The sequence below is a fragment of the Triticum urartu genome, chromosome 2A (assembly GCF_056163025.1).
Source record: "Triticum urartu cultivar PI428250 chromosome 2A, HENAU_Tu73, whole genome shotgun sequence".
Lineage (NCBI taxonomy): Eukaryota > Viridiplantae > Streptophyta > Magnoliopsida > Poales > Poaceae > Triticum > Triticum urartu.
In genome coordinates, this window is record NC_141874.1 from 579,283,472 (window position 1) to 579,295,248 (window position 11,777).

Sequence of the window (11,777 nt, forward strand, 5' to 3'; positions counted from 1 at the left end):
CCCAACGCGCTGCGGAAACCGTCGGAACCTCAGAGAAGCACGTGACAGTCCTCCACCAGCCTCTCCCACCTAGACCCGGTGCACCGTGGACGCTCGCTCACAGCCGCGAATCCCACCCCGGCGCGGGCCCCGCGCCGCGTCCACCCGGCTCACGGGCCTCCGCGCGGGCCGGGTCCTTCCGTGGCGGCCACGGGAGCCCGCCTCCGCTTAGCGGAGCTATAAATAGCGGGCCGGGGCGAGGGTTCCTCCCTCAGCCGCACGCAAACTCGTTGCACAAGAATTCCTCCCACCCCCACCGTCTCGCCGCCGCCACCACCGCCGCAGCTAGATAAGAAGAAAAAAAGAGAGAGAAGAACTCGTCGGGAGGGCTCGAGATCTGTGTCGGGAGAGAGGGAATTCTTGAGATCGGAATCGGAACAAGCGGGCGCGCTCGGGATCGGGGTTACCATACAATTTTTCCCAGGAACCTGTAAGTTTCTTCGGCCAACCCAAATAATTCCCCATCCTTATTATGCCGCGGTAGTCTGTGGATCTCCGGCTTCTAGGTCATGTTGCTGTGCGCTGTAGCTGTGCTCCTTTTACCGTATGATTATGTGCGCTAGTTTCTGTAGGAGAATTGATCCTTGGTATAGTAGTTTGCATCTGGATCTGGGACGTTTTCTTTTAGATATGCTCATATGCCTGGTTGCTTGTAGTTACTATTGTTTTGCTAGAGGAAGTCGAAATCCAGCGTCGAAAAGCTTTTGAAATTAAATTGTGCAAAATTAATTTTAATCTTGAATCTGCTCCTATCATCAAGTCACTTAAGTTCCGTATGGCGCTTGTTCGTTGTTCGATTTTACAATATGATGTCCGGCATGTTATGTTAACCATCGAATAATTGATATTAACAAGAAAATAACTGCATAGAAACGTTTTCATAGTTATCTAGCCATGAAAGTTTGCTAGAACCTGCTGTCTAACCCCTCTTTTCTCGTTTCGCAGTTAGTGAATGTGCTAATGGAGTCAAAGGGTGGCAAAAAGTCTAGCAGTAGTAGTTCCCTGATGTACGAAGCACCCCTCGGCTACAGCATTGAAGACGTTCGACCTGCTGGAGGCGCCAAGAAGTTCTCTGCTGCATACTCGAACGTAAGGATCACGGACGAAACATCAGAGTCTCACTTCTGTTCAAACATTTTATCTCCAGATTTGTTGCTAACCATGTGAATTTGTTTCCTGCAGTGCGCGAAGAAGCCATCCTGATATCGTTTTTGGCATCCCCTTCCCGTAGTTTAGGATTTTTATGCAATTTTATTCTGACTCTTCTCTCCCACCAATCTCTCTGGCTTGCTGCTTCACGATAATCGACCAGTTCTCTAGTCTTTCTCCCTCTGTTCCTCTCTGCTCTGCTCTCTGACTCGAACTGCAACAATGGCTGCCCTGACCTCTGCGATCGGGTTTGAGGGCTACGAGAAGCGCCTCGAGATCACCTTCTCCGAGGCATCAATCTTTGCCGACCCTCATGGTCGTGGCCTGCGCGCCCTCTCCAGGGCCCAGATTGACTCTGTTCTTGATCTTGCACGGTGCACCATTGTGTCCGAGCTCTCCAACAAGGACTTTGACTCCTATGTGCTATCTGAGTCGAGCCTGTTCATCTACTCTCAGAAGATTGTGATCAAGACCTGTGGGACTACCATGCTCCTGCTCACCATTCCTAGGATTCTTGAGCTTGCTGAAGAGCTGTGCATGCCGCTTGCTGCCGTGAAGTACTCTCGTGGGATGTTCATCTTCCCCGGCGCACAGCCTGCTCCCCACAGGAGCTTCTCTGAGGAGGTTGATGTCCTGAACCGCTACTTCGGCCACCTGAAGTCTGGCGGCAATGCTTATGTGATCGGAGACCCAGCGAAGCCTGGCCAGAAGTGGCACATCTACTATGCCACCGAGCAACCTGAGCAGCCCATGGTCACCCTGGAGATGTGCATGACTGGGCTGGACAAGAAGAAGGCCTCTGTCTTCTTCAAGACTCAAGCTGATAGCCACGTTTCCTGCGCCAAGGAGATGACCAAGCTCTCTGGTATCTCCGACATCATTCCCGAGATGGAGGTCTGTGACTTCGACTTCGAGCCCTGCGGCTACTCCATGAACGCCATCAACGGATCTGCCGTCTCCACCATCCATGTGACCCCCGAGGACGGCTTCAGCTATGCGAGCTACGAGGTCATGGGCATGGACGCCTCCGCCCTGGCCTATGGCGACATCGTCAAGAGGGTCCTCCGGTGCTTTGGCCCTTCAGAGTTCTCTGTGGCGGTCACCATCTTTGGTGGCCGCGGCCACGCCGCCACCTGGGGCAAGAAGCTCGACGCCGAGGCATACGACTGCAACAACGTTGTGGAGCAGGAGCTCCCCTGTGGAGGCGTCCTCATCTACCAGAGCTTTACCGTGAACGAAGAGGTTGCTGTCTCTGCCGGGTCGCCCAGGTCCGTCTTCCACTGCTTCGAGGCCGAGAGTGTGCAGAGCCACCCTCTGGTCAAGGAAGGCAAGCTCGCCAACCTCCTCGCATGGCGGGCGGAGGAGGATTCTCTGGAGGGCGCGGTGCTGTGCGAGTGAAGACATGATTTGCTGTCGCTATTCCGTCTGTGGAATTTGTTCTGACTGTCAGTTTGTCGTTTGGTTACTGTGAAGCAGCCGGCCAGGCTATTGCTCTCTGAATAAACTATTAGCTCTAGGTGGTTTGCTGCGTCTGCCACAATGAGCGTACTTCTGGGGAAAAGTTGTCTCGAACTTATAAATAAGCATTATTTTTCCTATAACGAGTGTCATTTTGTTATAATTAGTGTTACTCTGTGCCAAGTTGCAGTGTGTTGACAAGTGACCAGTGTGCTCATTTCCCCTGGCCTATCTTCTGATCATCTCGTACGCGCAGGAATAAACTACTGCGCGAGGAATACATGCACGAATTGATTCTTTTCTTTGATTGAAGAGAACTATTTGATTCTTCATCCTTATCTTCCTTGTTTCTGATCCTATCTTCTGCATTTCTGATTCGTGCAACCACTCCAATAATTCAGCAGTGCCGGCCTCGTGAGTTATTGGGTGTAGTAGTAACGTTTTTCGTTTCGTTCTTTTGACAACGGAGGTTCGGTCGTATGCAATCTTGGGCGTAAAAAGTGAAAGAGCAATCCAAGTTGTTGCGTATCTAATCTGTTGGAATGCAAAGATTGATGGATGATGGCGTGACCCGTCGCCAAGATATGCGCGAGGGCGACGGCTCCCCGAACGATTGTCGGGTACCGATCGTTTTATCACGTGATGACGAGTGTATTTAGGCTTGCCGATATGCGCCGTTTCCTTTGCGCCGACTCTCATCGTCCAAAGCAAAGCAATTTTTTACAACCAAGCCGCCTTGTTTCTCGCCGGCTCCCTTTTCGCTTTAAAAAAGCGAACAAAAAAGGCCGGCCGTCTTGTAGTAGTATTATTGAGCACCGCACGGGGGAGGGAGGCATCTCCCATGGCATATGCGACAGTTTCTTCTTCACTAGCCAAAGAAATTTCTCTCTTTCATCTCCTCTCGTTTTCATTTGCAGAAACGTACGCGGCTGATGTTTTGCCTCTGGTACGTGCTGTCGCTGTTTTCACCGAGAATTTGCATTGTGATGATGATGTGATCCCACCAGGAGTTCGCCGATGCTTTACTTGGCCGGCCGCCATGATATGCTGCGTCCACAAGATGGCCGCGGAATATGTTCGCCGTCCTCCCAACCGCAGAGAGAAAGAGCGAGAGAGATTCCACAACCTCCTTGCAAGCGCATCAAATTCCAGAACGCATTGACCGACGCCGAGACATGCTCCGACGCGAAATTCCTTCTGGGCCGCAGCCACCCCTTCGTTGCCAAGAAACGTGGAGTCTCCCCTGTCCAGCCTCCAGAAAGCCGTCCCGGCCGGACGCGTGTAGTGTGGATAGATAGATGCACCGAGCTGAACTCCGGTCTCGTCTTCTCCACGTACGTTGGACCGGGAATCAGGGGTTGCGTGGCTGAGCCGGGGATCGAGTGCTTGGCTCGCACGCACCGCCGATGGCACAGACCGGAGGCAAGTGGCCAGGAACAAGGCGGGCGGCGTCTGCTAGCCCGGAAGTTGCCTGCAAGTTTCGCTCCACGAGTCCGTGATGAGTGGACGTGGAATCCGAATCTCCATTATCACGCACCGGCTTCTCGTATGCTACGCGTTTTTTCTTGCTCAACATGCTACAGTATGCAACTGTTTGATTCGGCGGGGCTTTGCTTTGGCGCTGCTTCAATTCTATCCGAGGGGGTGGTTTTCATGCTATATACTTTCTCCGTTTCTAAATATTTGTCTTTCTAGAGGTTTTAAATGATGACTACATATGAAGCAAAATGAGTGAATCTACACTCTAAAATATGTCTATATACATCCGTATGTGATGACCATTTGAAATCTCTAGAAAGACAAATATTTAAAAACGGAGGGAGTATGTTTTGGGGGAGGAAATCGCATAAACCACCAACCATTGGTGTTGGGTTTACACGGTTACACCAAAGCACATACTACTTTACGGTTTGTTGCACGGAAAATCGTAAATTGCAACTGGGGCTAATTGGGCATTTAAGTACGTTGATGTGGTTTTTACGAGTTGGCCCCGCTTGCAAATGCGCACATGGCAAACAAAATCGGCCACATCAGCCAGGAGGTAAAACTAACGCACCTCCGATCATAGTTTTGATTGGCCCGTTCATTTTTTTAACTTGAAATTCCATATTTTCAGGAAAATACAAGAAAATTTCAGTAACTCACACATGTATCCAGTACCATTCTAGAAAACGCAACTTATTTAGACCAACTGCTGGGTAGATATTAGAATTTTTAGTTGTTCAGAATTTGACATTAAAAAAAAAGGCTCAAAACTCTAGTAAACCATTTATTTAGCCAGCATTAATCTAGGAATATTTCATTTCGACTAGATGTCCGGGAGATATCAACAATTTTAGTTAGCTCATTCAATTTTTTCATTCAAAATTTCACATTTATGAAAAGTTTGGATTTTCTTTAGTAAAACATATGTGCACCCACTACTAATCTGGAAATAATTAAGCTTAGTTGGACCAAACGTTTGGGAGATATTGAGAGTTATAGTTGAAACGTTGTTGTGGCTGTTTTTTCACGGGTGCACTTAAAAGTGGGGCCCATCCATCAGAAATCACATCAACATATCTAAACCGTAGATTAGACCTAACCACAATGAATTACACCTATGTGTGGTGTTCCGTGCAGCAAAATCTATGGAGTAGATGTTTCGTGCAAAATCAGCACCCAAAGTTGGTGGTTTGTGCAATTCCCTCGAGTATGTTAAGGCAACCTAAATGCGCCTCAAGCAACTGTTGATGGAATGTTGCCAAATCCCCACTACAAGCGGCATTCCATGATGTTTGGCTTGATGCTAGCCTATTGGCTAGCAATTGATGGGTTGTCAACTTTTGTTGCCAACGTTACATAAACTTGCCAAATTTTAGATAAATCTTAGCGTTAGCATCATTTTTTTGCTTGTGAACACATTTGTTGGCCAAGTTCTTATACCAAACCATGCATGCCCTATTTTTTCTAACCAAAGCCTTTAGGGTCTTATTTGTTAATTAAGTTGAAAATTGCCTCGTTAATTGGCCGAGAGTCGGGGCAAAAATCAGCACATCATGCCCACCAAAACCGGACACTCCAGACCGCAAAGATCCCCACACATCATTGAGGAGAAGAACTTTGTCGAGGTTTCCAGCAAGGGGGTGTGGCTACGTCTCAGTCGACTGGGATTTAACCAAATCTCAGTCAAGTGACATAACATGTAAGAAAGAAAAAGAAGAAGTTTAAGAAGATTTTTTTGCACTGATCTCAATGTAAAATCTTACGGGTATAGCGAATCAAGTCTTACTCGACTGAGATTTAGCAAGGCTGTTCCAGCAAAGGTCATGTTCAACACCTCCCACCATGCAAGCAACTCAAACTATATCACAGATGACCAACCAAGAGCCTTTACCGCGAAGGATGCATGAGACCCCTGTCGGCTATGCTAAATAATCGGCCTCCCAGGGGCGTGGAGGACTAGGCATCTACAACTTCGGTGACGAGCCTCGCATGAGAAACAAGCACATCTTGCCTTGACATTGCCTGTTGCGATCACCAAAGACTGCTAAACATCGAACCTACCTTTCAGAGGGCATTGTTGCTAGCAAGCAACCTCTTGACATGCAACTCCATTTTCACTGTTGTACAGAAAGAAGACACAATGACAAATAGAGGGACATGACAGGCGGGCGACGAAGAAGTCGTGGCGAGCCAACTCCTCATGCCACCATCATCATTGCCCCACAATTCGAATCCCGACAGCTTTGCACCACCGGTCGAACACTTGCCAATCGTAGCGCCGCGCACGTTCAACTCCAGGAAGGCGTGGAGTGAGGCAAGTTTTCAGGACAACACCCCAAGTAGGGAAACGACACAAGAATGCCGTTGTTGCCCGACCCTGCGATGGGATGCGACCCTCCATCGGGGACATGTGCCGCAGCACGAGGGGAAAGCTCTGCCTCTACCGCCGATCGCCTGGACTTAGGCCGACGAGATCATACAGCGACGTCGATGGGAGGAATAGAGATGGGAAGGATTGGGGTGGTGGTGGCTAGGATTCGCACAATCCGCCCCGAGAGAGTGGGGCGGGCAACAATGTAAGCATGCCTTCATGTGTGTTATTTGCTTAACTACTGGGCATGTCTTAACAGGAGATTCGAGAATCCTACGATTGGGACACCACAAGTGTTGCAGCATGCGGTGCAAATATAATGAGCCAAGATCTTCTGGGAGCTGCAAGTGCAAGAACACCAAAGCGTGATGTGAGAAGGGTTGTTTCTTGCTTGTGGGGGTGGAAAGCAAATAGTTGTTGTAACGTGTTCGTGTTGTTGGTCGCTTGTTGTTTCTGCTTTCATTCTAGATTGCACGAATAGCTCTAGGATGGTGATATGTTTTTTTTTTTCCATGGTCTGGTTGAAAGACTGGAGCTGGGCAGCGGGTGCCTAGCACGTCGAATTTGTTTCCTTCTTTTCGTGTTTTTTTAGCCTTTTTTTAATATAAAGCTGTTTTTTTAGCCGATGGTTGCAGCCCAGCTGCACTAACCTTTCTTTCCGAAACAAAGGCAGGCAAGGGCCCAATCGATCTCGGCCGCCGCTGCTGGATCTTTCCTCTTCTTCTACTCACTTTCTGGCCGCTCCGGTCCGTGACGTCTCTACCGGCGGCCCACGTAGCGGCATCGTTACTGTAGCAAGCCCTACTACTACTCAAACACAGAGCCCAAACTGTGCTCAATTATGTACAATGTCCATGCCGTAAGGGGCCCATCGACGACATATCAGGCAGGACATGTCCCGTCGACGGCTTTGAAAGCTCAGAGCGTGGCCTGTCAGTCCGTGGGTAGGGTACTGTTGGCACGCTGCTGCATTCAATCCTGTATCCCTCACACGGGTACTGCACTGCCAAACGATGAATTTCCGCACGGAGTTTGGTAACAAATCGTGCTTCAAAAACCAAGTATTAATTCATCATCGTGCTCGTTTTGATATTTGTGGTCGCAGATAAAACGCGTGCCGTCATCTATTACATGCAGCCTAAGCAAAGAAGGCCCGACCATCATCAGCTACAAAACGAATCAACCTCATCCTCAGCTCTCGCTACTCAACACGTTCGATCCCCCTATGTATTCTGTGTTACATCATTACATGCTCATGTCCATGCACATGCCCATGCCCATGCCGAGGTCGACCGATCAGCCGTTGACGCTGGAGCAGAGCCGCCGGACCTCGCCGGCGGAGCCGGTCTTGACGCCGAGGCTGGTGAGCCGGGCGAACGAGCCGGCCCAGCTGCTGAAGAAGCTGTCCTGGCTCTGCGCGAAGGCCGCCACCCTGGCCCGCGTCGTGGCGTTCTGCACCAGCACCGCGTCGGTGCGCAGCAGCCCGCGCCCGTCCAGCAGGTTGCTGAAGTAGCGGTTGTCGAACGCCGCCGCCGAGCCGTCGTCGCAGCCCACCGCGGCGCTCCCCGACGCCGCGCACGCCCGCATCAGCTCCGTCGCGTACTCGGCGTTCATCGTGCCGTCCACCGGCACCATGCTCCCGTTCGCGTCCGGACGAAACCGCTCCCGGAACGTGCCACAGTGGGCCGACCCGATCGTGTGCCCGCCTGCACCATATGCCGGAGGCACGCCGTCAGATCAACGAAGCTGCCAATGATATCACCAGTCTAGGTAGGAAAGTGATGTTTACTGGGGAGAGTTTGTATTGTGTACCTGAGAGGGTGACGAGGTCGTCCAGGGAGAGCCCCTTGGAGGCGAAGCTCGCCGCCATCGCGTCCACGGAGAAGCCGGTGTCGATGATGTTTGCTCTCACGTTGGACGCGAGGGAGACGAGGCTGTCACGTCGGCCGAGTGAGACGGGCACCGACGGTCCTCCGGTCTGGTTTGGAACAACACAAAATTGAGCATCAGTTCAGTTGTCTTGTTTGTATGTCAGCTAAGGCTTCTCCAGATAATTTCAAGTTGAGCTATTGTTTTACCCAAGAACTTAGATTAGTCTTGCAAAAGCACCAGAACAAAACATGCGGTTAATTCAGTTGCCCATCTACTATGTGTCAAAGTGAAGGGATGGGTGAATGGTGGATGCTAGCAAATGCAGAGTAAATTTTCAGAGTACGTATGTTCTGAAGTTTCAGAATTCCATTTATGTCCATTTCCACTTTGCCATGATCGCCGTTAACTGGGACCATCTGCCATGTGCTATACTGATCAAGTGAACATGCGCATGTAGAAATGGTAATTTACTATGTACCAAAGTGAGGCTATAGGTGAATGTGGATGTTACCGCAACTCGATTGGCCTGAAATTAGCAAATGCAGTCATGCAGGGTAAATCTTCAGAGCACAAACTGCTCTGAAGTTTCAGAATTCCACCTATGTACATTTGCACTTCGCCACGTTCACCCTAAATTGGGACCATCAATCATGTGCCATACTGATCATATGCACAAATGTCAAATGGTCAGGTCCCAGTCATAAGCTGGGATTATGTTCACTAAGCTGTCCAGGGCCCCTCTCCCCGTCGTATCTGTATGTATTCATTAGCCAGACCCGCTGATCCTATGTTTCAGCTAGCCATTGCCGCATACGGAACCAGGACCACTCGATCCACCGTACGCTACACGATCTAATCCGTGCGGCATTCAGTGCGGAGTTTATGATGTCCTATGCTCACCACCAAGTACTACTGATCAGAGGGCCAAACCAAATAGGAAAATCATAGTATGTGAGAATTGTAGCAAGGGAAAGCATATGTTGCAGCAAAGTTAATGGGTGCAATGGGGTTTGGGTGGTTGCAATGCTACTTACAAAAGTGACGGCATCTCTCGCGGCGAGAACTATGATGTCGCTGCAAGAAACGGTCGCCGGGCACACGGCTTCGAGCAGCCTCTTGGCCTCGTCGATGACGTTGAACCCGCCGAGCGAGAGGTTCGCCGGGTCGGTCCTCTCCGTGCCGCTGCCCTGGATCAGCACCGACGCGTCGCATCCCTGAGATGGTAAAGGGTTAGAAAGTTGAAACTCATGGTGCATCTGTCGTGTAAGATTTCAGAAACATGTGTGTAAAATGCTGTCCGTTACACATATGCAAGATATCAAATCTGGTGATGTATTGGCGACCTTTAAACATGTATGATAGCTCAAGTTTTGGGTCTGAATAATGCACCTAACCAGCTCAAATTAGCAAAAGTAGCCTAGACCATTCCAATGAACGAATGTTTTGAACATACATTATGTGTTATTACTAACTAAAGGCCTCAACTGGTCTGGCATAACCATTTGGCCTTGGTCACTATATGGAAAGGGGGAAAGCAAATTCTCTTACTAAAGAGAGGTGAAGGATCATGGTCATGGCAAATATCACAGTTGCTCAAGATAGTAAGAACTGACGAGGCAATGCTCCAGTGACATCACAACAAGATGATTTTCCGGAAGATAATTTGATTGATTGAGGCCTAGATCTAGAACATGGACATGTGAAATTAAATCAAAATAAGAATCTATGAGGAGAATACACACATTTGTCACCATTTGTTTGCATGTAGTGAGCTCCAATGCATGGTTGCAGTGCTAGTAGAACACATCTCCCAAATGCAAGACGAGTAACAATATATTATTATTTCGAATCCATACCTCTACGAAGCAGTCATGGAAGACCATCCTGAGAAGCTTGCCGGGGATGCTGGGGTCCAAGGTGGAGGCCGACCTGACGACATCATTCACCGCCAGCTCCACGCTCGGGCAGGAGGCGGCGTAGAAGTTGGGCGACAGAGCCAATGAAGGCGTCGGCGGGGATGAGTTCGTCGGAGACGGAGGAGCAGATGGTTTCTGTGGTGGTGGAGTGGTCGTAGGAGGAGACGGCTTCTGAGCCGGCGCTGGGGCCACAGGTGACGGCTTCGGTGCTGACGGCGCCGGGGGTGGAGGTGACGGCTTTGGAAGCGGTGGCGCTGCTGGTGGTGGGGACGCCGAAGGTGGTGACGGCGGCTTTGGGGCCTGCGCCGGCGCACGTGGAGCGGGCGGCTTTGGAACTGGTGATGCCGAGGGTGCAGCTGGAGACGATGGCTTTGGCGCCTGCGCTGGCGCGCGCGGAGTCGGCGGCTTCGGCACCGGCGAGGCCGAAGGGCTAGGTGTCTGCTTCGGCGCCGGCGACGCGGCAGGGGCCTTGGGCGCCGGCACGGCAGGAGACGACGGCCGTGGAGCCGCCCGCAGCGCCGCGGGAAGAGACGGTGCTGGCTTGGGTGCCCGCGCCGGGGACGGCGACTGCGCGGAGGCGACCGCCAGCAGCGCCGACAGGAGCAGCGCCGAGCATACGACGCCCCATTGCCGCCTCCGACCCCGATCCATCACGGAGGCACTAGATAAGCTCGTGAGCTAGCCCTGCTTCCGGGCGAGTACACACGGATTTATCACCGCCCGGCGGCAGCAGCGGGCGGCGGTGGGAACCAGCTAGCTAGCGAGAGAGAGGACGCGCGCTAGCAAAGAAACAATGCTGCTGGCCGGGAAGGAGAATCTGTCTATCGTGAGTTCGTGACACGCCCAAAGCTTGCAGCGCGTTGGCACTGTTTTGGCGGTGAGCACGGGGGCGGCACGCAGCGGCTGTGTGCTACCGGACGCGTCGCCCCGTTCCTGTATGAGCCAGCTGCTGCAAGAGCAACTCCAACCGGACGACTAATTTCGTCCACCCATATTCATTTAAATCATCGCGGATCAAAACACCGGTCCAACATGTCGATTCAAACCAAAAACGCGTCCGTTTCATGTCCGCGTCGACCCATTTCAGGCTCAAATTTAAACTGAAATGCGTTGGCGCGTTTCTTCGGTGTCCGCCACAGCTCCACATGTCGGTCGGCTGACGACCGAACGCGGTCATATTAATAGCGGTCATCGATCCCTGGCCCATGCACCAGCCAATGAAAGCGTCATGAGATAATCCACGTGTGCTTCTTCGCCGGCGACAACCAAACCCTAGCAATGGGTTTCTTCAACGGCTTTGGCAAAAGCAAGGGGAAGTTTGCCCCCGACGCTTCGTCCTCCCGCGCTCTTCCTCTTTCGTCGTCGCTAACGCGTGCTTGCCTTGTGAGGCAGCGACTGCAAATTTCTATGCACCAAGCAAGATGGCAATGGGAGTTCAGGTAGTAGTTGTCGTACCCGGACATGATGTTGCCGCGCGATTGGCATCT

General features: G+C 51.2%; 2 protein-coding genes across 2 annotated transcripts; one reads left to right on the forward strand and one right to left on the reverse strand.

The window, feature by feature from the left end:
* The first annotated feature begins 984 nt into the window (after window positions 1–984).
* Window positions 985–2,789, forward strand: LOC125538859 (S-adenosylmethionine decarboxylase proenzyme). Its single transcript, XM_048702164.2, has 2 exons — window positions 985–1,128; window positions 1,222–2,789. Exon 2 carries the CDS (start codon window positions 1,411–1,413, stop codon window positions 2,584–2,586), a length of 1,176 nt encoding a protein of 391 aa, XP_048558121.1. The 5' UTR covers window positions 985–1,128; window positions 1,222–1,410; the 3' UTR covers window positions 2,587–2,789.
* A 4,762-nt stretch (window positions 2,790–7,551) lies between these two features.
* LOC125538858 (peroxidase 46-like) lies at window positions 7,552–11,253 on the reverse strand. Its single transcript, XM_048702163.2, has 4 exons — window positions 10,231–11,253; window positions 9,409–9,588; window positions 8,315–8,480; window positions 7,552–8,208 (listed from the first exon to the last, which is right to left on the reverse strand). Exons 1-4 carry the CDS (start codon window positions 10,939–10,941, stop codon window positions 7,799–7,801), a joined length of 1,467 nt encoding a protein of 488 aa, XP_048558120.1. The 5' UTR covers window positions 10,942–11,253; the 3' UTR covers window positions 7,552–7,798.
* Between the last annotated feature and the right edge of the window lie 524 nt (window positions 11,254–11,777).

What these genes read in the sequence shown, in the direction of transcription:
- LOC125538859 (XM_048702164.2), top strand. Translation starts at nt 1,411, where the DNA reads ATGGCTGCCCTGACCTCTGCGATCGGGTTTGAGGGCTACGAGAAGCGC.
- LOC125538858 (XM_048702163.2), bottom strand. Translation starts at nt 10,941, where the DNA reads ATGGATCGGGGTCGGAGGCGGCAATGGGGCGTCGTATGCTCGGCGCTG. An exon ending in TCCATGACTGCTTCGTAGAG is followed by an intron (nt 9,589 to 10,230) that starts GTATGGATTCGA and finishes TTACCATCTCAG; the next exon opens with GGATGCGACGCGTCGGTGCT. An exon ending in CGACCTCGTCACCCTCTCAG is followed by an intron (nt 8,209 to 8,314) that starts GTACACAATACA and finishes CATATGGTGCAG; the next exon opens with GCGGGCACACGATCGGGTCG.